This window comes from Phyllopteryx taeniolatus, chromosome 6, assembly GCF_024500385.1.
Source record: "Phyllopteryx taeniolatus isolate TA_2022b chromosome 6, UOR_Ptae_1.2, whole genome shotgun sequence".
Classification (NCBI taxonomy): Eukaryota; Metazoa; Chordata; class Actinopteri; order Syngnathiformes; family Syngnathidae; genus Phyllopteryx; species Phyllopteryx taeniolatus.
Window position 1 is genome coordinate 32,631,893 of NC_084507.1, and position 15,812 is coordinate 32,647,704.

The window sequence follows — 15,812 nt, forward strand, 5'->3', positions numbered from 1 at the left end:
TTGAATTGTCAGTATTCGGAGGTGACGTATTGCAATCCGTAGCGACGCCGTAGCGCCTCAAGTTGCATTTGGGACATCTTAAGTTCCTTATTTGAATGCAGCTTCACAATTCTTGCGTTCATGCAGCTTGCGAGCTATTGGAGAGTTTCCGCTCAAATGTCCGAGGCGGCGTTTGGATACGAACTGCTCCCCACGCTCGTAACTCTTTCGCCACCGAAGGCCTCGGTCGGGTCCGACCCTGAGCTCGACCCAATTGAGAGCTTTGGCGGCATCCTCAAGCGAAGGTTTTATGAGCAGCTCGCATGCAAGCAGAAAGTCTCCAAAAGGTTCAACGGATGCAAGAGGCTTTTCATGTGCGGATGGGACTTGACATCGGAAGATGGAGCTTTTGATTTCAGCAAGTATGACCTCCTCATGCTGCAATGTCAACAAGTGGCTATTTTCAGTTCTTTAAAACCTGTCGAATGTCTTGAAACTCAGTTCTTCTTCTTCTTCTTCTTCTTATTATTATTACTCGCGTGATCATTGGAAAGAGTGCAATTGAACTTTTTATTGTTGATAAAAGATGCTCTTATCGTTTGGAAGTGGGTTTAAAAACATTGAAATTCCATTGTACTCGAATGCCTGATAACATAAAAAGAATGCATTGACAAATTGCAACGCAGTGTGTGTGGTCGCGTGTGTGTGTGTGTTACCTCCAGCTGCGTCCACTTGTGTGTGAGCTGTTGTACTTTCTGCTGTAAACTTTCCGGCAGTTGCGTCGAGCTCCTCTTCAGCGACTCGACTTGACAAAGGAGACTCGTCTTCTTCTCCTCCATCGCCATCAGTTCGCTGCGGCTGCCCTGTACCCACGCACACGCACGCGCACACGCACGCTTTTCAGGGTCAAAATGGAGGCGGTGCTCTTGCGCATCACCGATTTGATCCGAAAGACATCCAGAAATCGACGACGTGATTACATTGAGAGTCATTTTGTTGCATTTGTAGCTGGCGTCTCTGCTCAAGATTCCAAAGGAGACAACAACGACAAAATAAGAAGGGCGGCATCACGGCGGGCCCGCGGCGAGCCCATCTGCCTCACGCTCAAACGGTTCTGGATTCGAATCTCTGGCCTGTTTTGTTTTTTCATCGGTCCAGGTCGTCACGGTAACCCGTAAAGGTTCAATCGAGGCCGGCGCCGCACTCTTCTCGTCGGGTGGAGACGTTTCACCTCCATCCAAAAGGATTCTTCACTTCTGAAAGTTGATGGGTTTTGTTATTTGAGTGGGTGAGTTCCTTGGGGGTTAGAGGTCATTCGCATCGCTCCATTTGTTCGTCCATCCATGTATGCATCCAATAATCCATCCATCCTTCATCCGTTCGTTCGGCTATCCATCCATCATCTATCTGGCCCTCGAATAATCCATCCATCCTTTCTTCATCTTTCTATCAAACAAAGCAGTAATCCCTCGCTATATCCTTGTTGATTTTTGCGATTCAGTGCATCGTGGACCTTTTTTTCAAGTCGTTCCGAACTTGAAAAAACATCTCATCTCGATTGATCAATGTGGCAGCAAAGACAGCACAGAAGGTCGATTGCGCGCTTGCTCTTAGCGGAAAACAAAACCTGACAGACTCATCTCAACTCGTACATTCGCTAAATCGCCAAATCGCTCGAGGAGACGAAGAACGTGTCGGGAAAGTGACCGGTGAAAACACAAGCCACGGTCGGAGTTTTTCGGAACTAAATTCCCGCATACCAAGCGTAGCCCGGCCAATAGCGACTGCACTCGTAACAATATCCACAGGCACAAATGCAAATAAAGAGCAACGGTTAGCTTGACTTTCTACAACTACAGTACTGTAGTTGTAGAACATTACCGCAATGAATTCTGGCTAGCCATATGGCTATTTGCTGACTATATCGCCAGGACGCGGAAACGGTTAAGCCACCTGCTCGCACCACGTCCGCAGGAGCGGTTGTGCCGGCCGCTCAAGGTGGGCACGCAAAACGCGCAGGTGCTTCTGTTGTGTGTGTGGATGGCGACCTCCGGTGGACAATTATAATACTTGCACCTCCCAAAAGCGCAGTTTCACAAATTAGCATCGGGACGCCTATATGATGCCCATCATTTTATACAGTAATAAATTCAACTATTCATCACTTCTTTGCACATTTCATTTTTTTTCGGGAACGGAACCTCCACGATAAACGAGGGATTACTGTCAGTCCTCCCGTCAGGATCCCGAGGAATATTCCGGGCTGTCAGTGTAAACAACGAAAGCCGCACGTCTGTAGTGTGGAGAAGCGTTTTGCTGGGCTCAAATTGAAGTTCCAAGAGGTGGTCAGCCGGTGCTGACCACGTTGTTGGCGTTACTCTTCTTCGTGTTTTCCCTCCTAGCGACGCCTCTGTTCATTTTCCGTACGGCTAGCCGCTTGACGCTAGTGTTGCTCGTCCTTCATCATCGCGTTTCAATATTGAAATGTCTTTGCGAGCGTTCGTCAACGTCGCCGATGCTATCTGATGCTAGCGACGCCATCCGTCCCCTTCGCTACGCAAGGAGGAGGCGCACGCCGGCGGCTAAACGCCGGACGGCTCCGACGGCCGCGAGGCGGAAGCGGCGAGATTGATTTGCTGATGGCCGCCGTCCACGTGAAGGACGTTTATCCCTCTGGCGTTTGTCTGAATGATGTCGTTGAAGTCTACGAGGGGAGCCGGGGGAGGGGGGGGGGGGGGGTTGGGGTCTGCATTAAAATGCAGGGGAGAAAAACTTGGAGATAAATGCTGATCTTGGAGAAAAGGGGGATGGAGGTGCGGATGGATGCGGGCGGGGCAAGCGGGGGGGGGTGACACAAGGATGGCTGGTCGTGATGTATTCACGCCCGCAGACAATCTCCACGATGCGAGCGCTCTGCACACGTGCGCACGTCTTCGTGTGGAGGCGAACATTCCAGAACATCCGTCCGGCCAACACGAATTCTTCCTTGCGTCCATTTTTACGGGCCATTCAACAATGCAGCAACTCTCCCTCCATCCATCAATCCATCCCAAATTGTATGGATTCTTCCGTTCCTTCATCCATTCCTATCCGTGCACTGGGGCTCGTCACGCGACGGTTTTTCCTTCCTGGGAGTCTCTGTGCCCCGCCGTCGGTCATGACATCGCTACAGGATTACATTATTATTATTATTAATATTAATATTATTAATATGTTTGTGTGTGTGGCTGTGTGGAAGGGCGGGACTGTTTTGAACTGTTTCGAAAAGCACTTTGACTTTCAGGTCATTGTATGAAAAGTGCTCGATTAATGAAGTTCATTCAGTAAATTCATTCATTCCTATCTTCCGGGAATGTGGGAGAAAAGCCTTGAGAGGCCGAAGCCCAGATTCAGACCGTGAACCTTTTGACTGCGAGGCAGACACGCTAATCGCTCGCGCCACGGTCGGCCACGCCCGCCGCCCGATCCTCCTCCCGCCGCTCAGGAAGAAGAAAAAGTTTCGTCCAACGTCGAGTTTGTTCCTCAGCATCTGGACGAGCGTCATGAAACATCGTTTGCGGCTAATTGAAACAAACGAGCGCTCGCTTTGCCGCCATATGCCGGAGAGCGGCGAGGAGAGGACGCCGAAAGAACGGCACGTCTCTTTCCACGTCCTGACGCCTCTCCCCTAACGATTGGCTCGCTCCGTAGGAAAGACACGACGGACGGATATACTGTTCATTGAGGTCTTATTAGGATTCCCACATCGTTTCGAGGCAGGACACGCCGCGCTCTAATATTACTGGCTCCAGGACTATGATTGGCTGCTGTATCCCGGTAGAACACACCCAACTGCTTTCAGACAGGAGACGTATGTGACTTAAGTGTGGCGGCGTTAATATATTTCTCACTAACCTTAACTCATCCTAAACCGCCTTAGGCTCCAACCTTAGCCCAAAACCTAACCATGAGGGAGCAGAGTCCGGGTTCTCTGAGGCGGGCTCTCCTATCTCTGGGGTTGAGGTCACCGAGGGGGTTCAAAAGCTCCTGAGATTCGCCCAGAGTTCCTCAAGGCTCTGGATGTTGTGGCGCTGTCCCGGTTGACACGCCTCTGCAACATCAGGGAGAGTGCCTCTGGATTGGCAGACTGGGGTGGTGGTCCCCCTTTCGAAGAACGACAGGGGGATCCCACTCCTCAGCCTCCCTGTTAAGGTCTATTCATGGGTCCTGGAGAGGAGGGTCCGTCGGGAAGTCGATTCTCAGATTCAGGAGGAGCGGTGTGGTTTCGGTCCTGGCCGTGGGACAGCGGACCAGCTCTACACCCTCGGCAGGGTCCTCGAGGGTGCGTGGGAGTTCGCCCAACCAGTCTACATGTGTTTTGTGGACTGAACAAGGCGTTCGAACGTGTCCCTCGGGGAGTCCTGTGGGGGGGGGGGTGCTTCGGGAGTACGGGGTACCGAACCCCCTGATACGGGCCGTTCGGTCCCTGTACGACCGGAGTCAGAGTTTGGTCCGCATATCCGGCAGTAAGTCGGACTCGTTCCCGGGGAGGGTTGGACTCCGCCAAGGCTGCCCTTTGTCTCCGATTCTGTCCATAACTTTGATGGCCAGAATTTCAAGGCGTAGAGGGGGTCCGCTTTGGTGGCCTCAGTATTGCGTCTCTGCTTTTTGCAGGTTCTGTCGGCTTCATCAAGCCGTGATCTCCAACTCTCACCGGAGCGGTTCGCAGCCGAGTGCGAAGCGGCCGGGATGAGAATCGGCACCTCCAAATCTGAGACCGCGGTCCTCAGTCGGATAAAGGGTGGCGTGCCCTCTCCGGGTCGGGGATGAGATCCTGCCCCACGTGGAGGACTTCAAATATCTCGGGGTCTTGTTCACGAGTGAGGGAAGAACGGAACGGGAGATCGACAGGCGGATCGGTGCGGCGTTTGCAGCGATGTGGACTTTGTATCGGTCCGTTGTGGTAAAGAAGGAGCTAAGCCGGAACGCGAAGCTCTCGATTTACCGGCCGATCTACGTTCCCAGCCTCACCTTTGGTCGCGAGCCGCGGGTCGTGACCCAAAGAACGAGATCCCGGATACGAGCGGCCGAAATGAGTTTCCTCCGCAGGACTTACGGGCGGATTAATGGCATTTGCATTCATTTCAATGGGGACATATTATTTGAGATAAGAGTATTTTGAGTTAAGAGGATGGACACGGAACAAATTCAACTTATATCTCAAAGCACTGCTGTATTTGGAAATACCTTCATGATTCTACAAATATTTTAATTGAATTTCTTTTCTTCAAGGACAGTGACGTGGTGACCACCGGTAGTGGAAGAAGAAGAAGAAGAAGAAGAAGAAGAAGTCAGACAGAGTTTGGGTCGGAACAAACGCGCTGGTGAGACTGATGAGACGTCATCAGAAAGCAATGAGACATGAACACTTAGCATTGAATGTGGTCATTCGTTGCACACGCGTGATGAGAAAACAAAGCCTTTCTTACATGACGCACACACGCAGGCGTTCCCAAAAAAAAAAGACAAAATGTTATACGAAACATTTTCGATGAAGGTGAGATGAAACAGGTAAGGAACATGTTGCAATAAAATAACACGTTTGCACATGGTGTGCGTGCGTTGGTCAACGGCAGCACATTTGATTGCTTCACTTTTGCCTGCCCCCTCCGGTCCTTTTGCGTGCGTGCGAATGTCTCCTCTTGAGATCAATGTTCCAGTGGCGGTGAAAGAACAGGAAGTGGCGCACTGACACTCCATTTATCCCCTCGCACACACTTCAGCTTGTGTGCGTGTCTTCAGATGTATTAAGCGTGTGTTTGCCTACGTGTGTGCGTGCGTGCGTGCGTGTGCGTTAAATAGACTAGACAACAGTCAAAATGTCGTTGACCTTCCGAGTCGAGCATCTCAAGGACGCGATGACTTTGTGTCTTGTTTTAAGTTGACGTGCGACACGCGTGATGTTCAAACACTCAATGACATTTACGCACGCACACACAATACAAATGTACACACGCACCTACACGTCCACTATACTGTACTCAATTCCACAAATACACACACACTTCACTCATGCGCACACACATACACACCTATAATATATATATATATCTGTATATATATATATATATAATATATATATATATATATATATATATATTATATAAAATATAGAAATGATATAAAATATGTGTGTGTGTGATAAAAATATATATATTAGCGAGAGAGAGATGGAGCAGTGTATGTTGTGCCCCACTGTAGCACTTTCATGGAAGTGAGCAGTGTGTGCGTGTGTGTGCGTGTGCGTGCAAATGAAAGCGTGGGGTCAGTTTGGACAAGAAGGAAAAGCAAAGAGACGTTCCCAACGAGGAGAAACACACAAAAGAGCCCAGAACACGTTTTAATCGTTGCCATGGCGACCACATGAATGAAGCGTTTGACTGGCCGTTAAAGGCGTCTCACGCGCGCGCGCGTGTGTGTTCTTCCGAGCGCATCACAAATACATATCCATATAGAGCGCATCACAATGGTCCAACTTTTTCTGAGTGGAGACAAATTTCCTCCAGGACGACAACATTCCCGTCATGTCATCTTTGTATCCGACTCCATTCTGCACGCGCGCACACACATGAATGCTGTCCTGCGATTAGTCCACTTGTGTGCCAGACCACCTTTGACCCACTAAGAAGCCTGGGAATTCGCTCACGCAGTCATGCCAAATGACACACGTAAAAGAATTTCACACATTTCGGCAACTTGAATCCTGCCTTTTATGAGAACACACACACGCACACACACAAATACAGTATATGTGCTTTGTTTGGTTGTTCGTATGCGTTGCTGCTCCACGTGTGTTAGCGTCGTAGTTTGAAGGTTTCTAATTATTGTGACATCTACACTCATTTCCATTATCCTATCTATGGCGTTTCGCATGAAGCGAACAGACTTTTGTGATGACGTTGTGCGCGTCAACATTTTGCCGTTTAATTGTGTTTTCTGTTTGAACTGGGAGCGACATATGGGCTGAAGTATTTGATTTTGATGTCTTCATTTATGATAGAAATACAGAATAAATGTCAATATTTATATTTATTGTGACAAGAATGAAGAGGCTGTTTTGTAACTTTGTGAAAAGGTTCATGTATAAATAAAATTACTTTATGAATGAATAATAATAATAGAATGAATGCCTAAAAAGCGTGATTAGTTTAAGGAATTACAATCAAAGAATGGCAACGTGACAATCATAAACAATAATCGTAATAAATTGGAAACGGAGTCATGGCTATATTTTAAAACCGGCCGACAAATCGAATCTAATCAACGTTTATGAGCGCACGCGATTGATAAGTATCGATCGTGACATATTTTGAGCTGATCTCGGAAGGGAGGGGCCCGGGGGGCCCGGGGGGATCGCGGCCGCCGTGTTTACTCGCCGACCTTGGTGTGACATTGACGGCTTTTTCTTTTTTTGGGGGTGGCGCCTGACGTTCTCGACGAGTTTCAGTCTTTCAGTCAAAATGACGTTCCTGGGAAGACCAACGTCTCCAGAGAGCCCACGGGTGGGGGCTGCGGGCTGCGGGGGGGGGGGTTTCCGGATAGAAGCTGCTGCTGCTGCTGAGGTGCGTCTCTTTGTTCTAAAGCAGATATATCCGACACGTCGTCGAGACTGACACAACAAACGCACCCCAAAGTCTCTCCCGCGGGACGCCAAACACGCACGCACGCACGCACGCACGCGCGGGGAAGAACATTTTCAGGTTGGCAAGATAAGATGTTAAGATAAGATAAGACGGTTTGACAACGCACGTCGACACACTCGCACGACTTGAAAAGTGTGCGCGCGCGTCTTGAACGAGAGTCATGTACAAGAGGAAGCGACAACGTGAGGGAGGAAGTCAATCACCTTTCCTTCCTTCCTTCCTTCCTTCCTTCCTTCCATCTTTCCTTAAATGTATCGCCTTCATTTCCTTCCTTTATATATCCTATCCTATTTGTATCAATAAATGATAAACATGTATTCAACTTGGAGCAAAAGACACCAGCCATAAAGAAAGCAAATTTGAGCAAGTTCGGCTCCAAAAGGACGTTAGCGTGCACAGGAAGCGCGCGAAGCGGGTTTCCTGTTGGTCACGTGACGTTCTGCGTTTGGCAGACTGTTCTCTCCATCAAATATTGTGCAAATCTTCATCTGTATTTCATTTGGACTAACACGTTGTGTGTGCGTGCGTGTGAGACAACAAACTCCGATGGAGTGATGAAGAGGAGAAGTGATGAAGAGTGGGAGGAAATGAGCTTAGCCTGGTGGCTGCGTTGTAATTTCAACCTTGTGAGGCGAAGACAACTCGTCTGGCTCCAATTAAACATCCCCCCCCGTCTCTCTCTCTCTTACTTCGCACCCCGACCTCGCTCGCCCCGCGCGGGGCACGGTGACGCTTTCGAAGCCGCTGTCATCAACTTCCATTCGTTTCATTTGTAACTAATTATTATTCTGATTATGATGATGACTGTGATTAGTATTGGTAGTAATCGCATTTACAGTATATTTTAGGACATACAGTTGGGGGGCCAGAATATATTGTACCTTGTGAAAATATACGCTACTTGGATGAATAGCGCGTCCGTGGAATAAGACTTCAAGCGAATAGTTCATCCACTTGAGGCGCGCGCCACGTTTAGCACGACGGAAGTGACGTCCAGCGGCGGCGGCGAGCGCCACCGCCTGCGAGCTACGCCGTATTGGACAATTTGAATCAATGAATCAATCAAATATTTTTGAGCATATCGAATCGTCAGTCCGCACGACACCAACGCAAAAAGCCGGCTCACGGATTGATGACGCGATCGGCCGAGGCCAAATTTGCTGCGATGTCGTTTTCTTTACGGCTGGTGTCTTCAGACTAAAGTTAAATACGTGTATATCATTTATTGATACAAGTATGATGTATGCAAACACCAGCAAAGCCTCCGCATCGTCAATTGTCATCTTCGGTGGCTGTGCGACGACACCTCGTGTTGCGAAACGACATCGCGCACGTTGAAAGTTGTCCGAGCGGCTCGAGTCAGATTCGGGGACGCTCTCGTGTCGACGCCGGCGTCGGCGAGGCCGTACGATGCCAACTCGACGATGAGAACGGCCGCCGTCGGCTGACTCGAGAAGTCCGCGTGAGCGATGTGACGTTGCGCAACACTGACCAACTCGTCAACTGGGTTTTCTTCGCAAATAAAGCATGCGTGTGCGCGCGCGCGTATGTGTCACCACTCATTTTCCCACAATGCACTTGCAGCTTCGGAAGACGTCTTTTCAGCCTCTTTACTCGATTAAACTCAGTTGAGATTTACACGACCATTCAAGAACCACAAAGTCATTGGTGTCAACAGACACACACACACACACACACACAGAATGCTAAAAGTGCCTCCGTGTAAGATCACAATAAACAGTAGCGTCAAACTCTGCCAAGAAACGCACACCAACGCCTCCCCAAAAAGGGGCCCCCGGTGTTACCACGGTTACGGGGTCGAGTCCCCCCAGCATTTGAAGGGAACACAGCGAGGTTCTTTAATGGTCACGCGGAGGTAACACACACACACACACACACACACAAAAGCATCGTGGAAGACACACACGTACACAAACACGCACTCAGTGAAAGCTTGCAGGTAAACAAACAAGTTGAAGTGAGAACAACGCAACGCTCGTCATCACGACTCTTATACGTACGCATACTATATATATCTCGTCATGTATAAGTCGATGCAATCGGGACTTTATACTTATACTACCTATAGTAGCCGTCCAGTGCCGTGAAAAAGTAGCGGCCCCCTCCTCAACTTCGTATTTTTTGCACTTGAATCATCAACCAATTGTAAACATCACACAAAGACAACCCAAGCAAACATAAAATGCCGGGAAAAGACTTTGATATCCTCAACACCACCTGGCCCCCCCCCCCCCCCCCAACCCGAAGAAGTGCTTGGGCCACCCTCAGCAGTCAAAGTGCCCCAATGAGTTGTTCACATCTGCGTGGAGATTTTTGGGCCCACTCTTCCTTCCTTGCACAATTTGTTTGAATTCAGCAACACTGGAGAATTTTCGGGTGCCGCAGGATTTCAATGGGATTCGAGTCCTGACTTTGACGAGGCTAGTCCAAAACCTTCTTTTTGTTTTTTAAGCCATTCAGAAGTTGACTTGCTGGTGCGCTTTGGACCGTTATCCTGCTGCAGAACCCAAGTGCGCTTCAGCTCGGGATCACAAACCGATGGCTGAACATTCTCACTTCAGGAGTTTCTGTTCAGGAGCAAAATTTCAGTTGTCCAGGTCCTGAAGGAACAAAGCAGCCCAAGACCAGGTTCTTTTTCTGAAATACTGTGCTAGATTTACGCCAGATGTAACGAGGCACACACCTTCCAACAAGCTCAACTTTCATCTCGTCAGTCTAAGTAATCTTCTCCCAAAATCATTCAGATGTTTTTGCAAAAGTAAGACGAGCCTTTATGTTCTTTTCGGTCGGCAGCGGTTTTGGCCTCGGAACTCTGCCACGGATGCCATTTGAAGGCCGGCCATTCCTGGGAAGGTTCTCCACCGTTCCAGGTTTCCTCCATTTGAGGGCAACGGCTCTCAACCGAACCGAGGTTCGCTGGAGTCCTCGAGCTTTAGAAATGGCTTTTGTAACTGATAGATGTCGATTGCTTTATTTTTGCTGCAACTTTTGTCCGACTTGATTTTGTCAGGACAGATTCTGTTTCTTGATTGAACAGGTGTGAAGGTCATCGGGATCGCGTGCGGTCAGTGCACATGAACACAAAATGTGATTAGCCAAAGTTCATTCGTGATTTCAAAAGTTCCTTTTCATTAACACATCAAATTACCATTCCAAAACGGCCTTTTATAGTTTCTGGAATGATATTTATTTGAAGATCGTAAATATCGACGTGACAAACAAAGCAGGAACAATTTGAGAAGCGGGACGATACTTTTTCATTGCACTGTGTGTGTGTGTGTGTATATATATATTTATCCACACATAGTGTACAATCCATATATGCATACATTCATCTACAGAGTGAACCAAAATTCATAACTCATTCAATCATATTTCGGTTCATAATGGCCTTTATTCAAATGTTTTGTTATTTCTTTATATGCGAAACAGCTTCTTTCATTTAATTGAGTATTTTGGCAAATGCTACACATGCAACCAACCATGTTGTGTCGCTTTGGTGACGCTGGTGGAAGACAAATAGTTTTATTTCGAGTGTTAATGTCGGGAATATTAATAAAGCACGGCGTCACTTGTTGGCGATCGTCACGGCGACGATATCTGACAAGACGACGACGACGACGACGACCTTGGGACTGCCCAGGAAGACCATCAATATTTCAACACACGCAAAAAGAGAGAGACGAGAAGGGAAAGGAAAAGAAAGAAGGAGAGGAAGAAAAAGAAAAAGAGCGAGTGGCCCCTCATGGAAAATGGATGGCCGTCCGTCATGAATATTCAACGGCGGATGAATATTTGAGCGAGCCTCCTTTGGAGAAATTAGCTTCATCTTTACACTTATCAATAATTCGCAGGCCAGGTGAGCGTGTCCGACCGTGAATTAATCATGACGCGCACGCGCACAAAGTTGGGGGAAACGATACAGCACCAGCGTGCGCGCCGCTCATTCTGGGATGTAAGCGCGAGCACGTCGTTAGCTTCTTTCAACTTTCGCGGCTTAGCATCGCGATGCTAACGTAGCGCGTAGCGATGTCCGTCTGTTGAGGCCGAACAACAAACACGGCGTCGCGTGCAAACCAACGGACGCAAACTCCCTCAAATGAGCTTGAGTTGTGCATATTTGGCTTTGGCCTGAATTTGCGTGTTTTCGTGTGCGGCGCGGGAAAATGTCGTTTGCCGTCGAGGACGCCAGGGGGCGCGGCTGTGTTTTGGCGGCGGGCGGTACCTCCAACAGGCGTCGTCTCCGCTCGTCCGACGTCGCCGCCGCGGCGTCCGCGTCCGTCAGCCGATCCCAGAGCTCCTCGTACGCGCGCTCAAAGTCCTGCAGGCTGAAGACGGGAAACGGCCAATCACAAACCGGACTGGTCGCCAGTCAAAGCGAGGACACGTATAGGCAAACGACGGACTGGTCGTCGGGGTTCGTTTTTCTCTTACTCGCCCTCAAAGACCCGGCGGGGGGGCCGACGCCCCCTCGACACGGGATCGCATCAAATGTGGCCGACGCGCACACTCGCGTGAACAGAAACAGGCGCACACGCGCCCGCATTACTGTCGATCGCATTGTTCAGCTGTGCGTGCGTGTTTGTGTTGACGCGTGTGCCTATTATTTACACTGCGGCTGCCTCGCCGACGGGTTTCGCAACGTTGGCGCTGAAATTGTTTGGAATTGTGCGGTCGCCACCGCTGGCGGTTCGAGGCGCACACACAGGAGGCGTGTGACCGCGTGGAAGAAAATGCCAATGAAAGAATCAAAAGCCAACAAAAGTCACACGACATCACACTCGCACGCACTCGCTCACGTGAACTCATTCACACACACGCTCTCCTACACACACTTGTTCACTCACTCAGTCCCTCGCTCGCTCACACACACTCCACTCTCACAAAAAACACTCTCTCACACACACTCATTCACTCACACACGCACTCTCTCATTCATACTCACTCTCTAACACACACTCGCTCACTCTCACTGAACTTGTTCACTCTCACATACAGATTAGTTTACTCTCTCACACGCACTCACTCACCGATTTATGCGTTGACTCACTCGAGCAATCACGCTCTGAAATCCATCAGTGACGCACTCACTGAAGCATTCACACACACACACACACACACACACACACGCACACACTCGCTCTGATCCAACTCTCACACATTCTCAGTCACACACACATACACATTCAGTCATTCACATACCTGTTGCTGTGTGCGTAGCGGTCCCTGTTGGCTGCGGAGGCGTATTGCAGGCTTTTCAGTTTGTGGGCTCGCTGGGCGTCATGGCGACCGGACGGCAGCTCCGCCTGCAGGGGGGGCAAGGCAAAGGCGGAGTTTGTAACCATGGCGATGAACACAAACTTATGAGGCGACGCAGTTCCGCTCCGGTTCTGTCGGCGGCGGTAACGCCGAACGGCTGCGACCCGCCGCCGACGGCAAGCTTGTTTCACCGCAGCGTCATCGGAATGTCCGGTGGGGCGCTGCCCCCCCTCGCGCCCAATGCAAGCGGACTGTAACGGCCAAAAGTCAACAGGGATTCTGACAATTGTATCGTCAGGATTCTGATTCTGATCGAAACCGCCCGCGTCGTCGGCCCATGCAAGACGATGACATCATCGCTCTCACGTGTTTGCCAATCAACTCTCTTCAGTGTGAGAACATCACAAATGTTTGAGAGCGTGTGTGCGTGAGTAAGAAGGAGAGAGAAAGTTTGTGTGTGTGTTTGTGCATGTGACTGACTGTGAGTGCGCATGTGATTTAGTGCATGTGAGTGAGTTTGCATATGCGTGTGTGTTTGTGTGAGAGAGATTTAGCGTCTGTGTGTATGATTGCGTGTGTGCGTGTGTGTATGAGAATGTGTGAGCGAGAGCGCACGTGTGTGTGTGTGTTTCTACGAGTGAGTGTGAACGTGAGTGAGCGTGTGTGCGGGCGTGACAGTGTTTATGATGTGTGACAACATACGTGAGCACGCTAACCCAAGCGGTGAAGTTTCCACATTTGTTTTGATTGATTTTGGATGAAAACAACCAACAACATTTAGAGACGTTTCATTGGACAGCAACATAGTGTAGGTTTGTGTGCGTGTGTGTGTGTGCGTGCGTGCGTGCGTGATTAGCTGTTTATTGCAGATGATGGAGCTTGTCGCCATATTGCGACGGACGTGCCCTTTAAAGCGCGGCCGACATCGACGCGACACTCGAGCCTCGTCCTACACCTCTCACGCCCGCACACGCGAACATAAATCGCACACACAATCAGCATGAATCGCATTCCGCAGAACAAATGACCTCTCGTACAAGCACGTAACCGTGAAGAGTGTGTCCCGCGCGCGCACACACAAAAACACACAAGCAGCGAGCGGCAGGCGGTCTCCTTCACGCACATCACAATCATATCCAGGGCGCTCGGCGGCGCTCACACGTAATTGCGTACAAACTGTATGGAGATGAGCTTCAATGGAGGCGGCGCACACGCGCACGCAACAATCTGAATAAAAGTGCGCGTGGTCCGCCGTCTCATCTACTTAGGGGACTCGGAGGAAGGATCTGGAAAGGTCATCCAATCTGGTGGAGGCAGAGCGCCTCAATCAGGGAGCTAATAAACAAAACGGCAACGCGCGATCATCTGTAGACGTGAGGAAAATGGCGCGCGCTTTGTTGAAATGTGCGTCCACTTGTGTTCATTAGGCTGATGACGTGTTCATTACTCTTCTAGATTGTTTGGTTTTTTGAAGTCACTCCGACGACACAGAAGCACAAGTACGCAACACGACAAAAGTTAAAAACGTGACAGCCAATCACAGGGCAGACAATCGCAGACTAGCCAATCACGGAGCAGCAGAGCAGCGGCCTGTAATGTGGTCTAGATTCTTGGAACTAGGTTTTAGGGTTGAGATGGTTGGCCCTGGTTCTAGGTTCTAGCTTGTTGGGCCTCGGTTCTCATTTGTTGCTTCTAGGTTGCTGCTCCCGGCTTGTCGGGCCTGGGGTTTGAGGACGAGGCTGTTGGGTCGAGATAGTCGTTTGTAGCGAGTCGGTCCTCGGTGTTGGGAAGACGCCGCTGGTTCTCAATTTGGGGGTTTATGTGTGGCGATTGTGCACATATCATGTCGCTGTTCAATACCGCAAGCCGATTGGACCGTTTGACTCTGTGGTGTGACGTCATCGCTTTCAAATATGGTTTGATCAGCATATTTGCAAAAAACAAACAGCTGATGTGGGAGTATTACGCCTGCACATTGACCTTTACAACCACAAAATAACACAACAACTACACTACAAGAAAACTACACACTAAAATCTGACGTGTGCGTGTGTGTGTGCGTGTTTTGGTCAATACTGCAGGGGAGGTATTCCAATAAGAGGGTGTTTTTTGTCTCAAGAGAGCGGAGCGGTGGGTAATGATACAGGATCAATAATTGATATGAGAGCAGCACACACACACACCCACACGCACACACGGCAATACGGCAATACAGCTGAATGTGAATGAATCTTTGATCTTGGAGGCCACAACGATAAAGACAAGAACGAGTCACGCGGCAGATGAACACACGCGTGCGTACGCGCGCACACACAAAAACACACGCCGGTGCAGATATTTGGTTGAAAAATTGAGTCAACCAATTTGATTTCAAGCAGAAGAAAAGAACATTTTGAGGTGAGGAAACAAGGATGATGATGATGATGATGATGATGATGATGTTATGTTACATTCAAGAGCCTGCTTGGAAGTTGCAAATTTCGGCTCTCCAAAAAAGAAGTGAAAATATGCATCCAATCATGGACGTCAGCCATGTGACGTCGAAGCTATGCTTCGGTTTGCTCACTTTTCAAGCTTTTCGCTTTTGTCGTTAGCCTCCTTCGTTGCTAACGAGCTAGCCTTGCGGCCCGCGCCGTCGTCGGCTCGTGTTCCTCATCTCACCGACCGACCGAAAACGGTGACCGTGATGACGTAAATGCTACGCTAGCTGCTAGCATGCCTACATGTCTCCACACACACACACGTACACAAACGCTTACACACACACACATGAGCGCGTGTGAGATGAAGACGTGGCAGGTGTCGGCGCGGTGGCGTCGGCGGGCGTTCGGGGGGCAGGTGCTACAGTGGCTCCCATTAATAGAGCTAATT

General features: G+C 49.4%; 1 protein-coding gene across 12 annotated transcripts in view; it reads right to left on the minus strand.

Annotated features, from left to right (window-relative positions):
• The window catches only part of akap6 (A kinase (PRKA) anchor protein 6), a 77,305-nt gene that overhangs the window by 20,178 nt on the left and 41,315 nt on the right, over nucleotides 1-15,812 (minus strand). For 10 of the 12 annotated variants that reach the window (XM_061777114.1, XM_061777111.1, XM_061777112.1 and 7 more), the window contains 3 exons: nucleotides 12,885-12,988; nucleotides 11,908-12,010; nucleotides 696-842 (listed from right to left, as the gene is read on the minus strand). In XM_061777114.1, coding sequence (XP_061633098.1) covers nucleotides 696-842; nucleotides 11,908-12,010; nucleotides 12,885-12,988 — 354 coding nt within the window. The remainder of the gene's footprint in view (nucleotides 1-695; nucleotides 843-11,907; nucleotides 12,011-12,884; nucleotides 12,989-15,812) is intronic. The other 2 variants (XM_061777118.1, XM_061777119.1) reach the window with 1 other exon arrangement.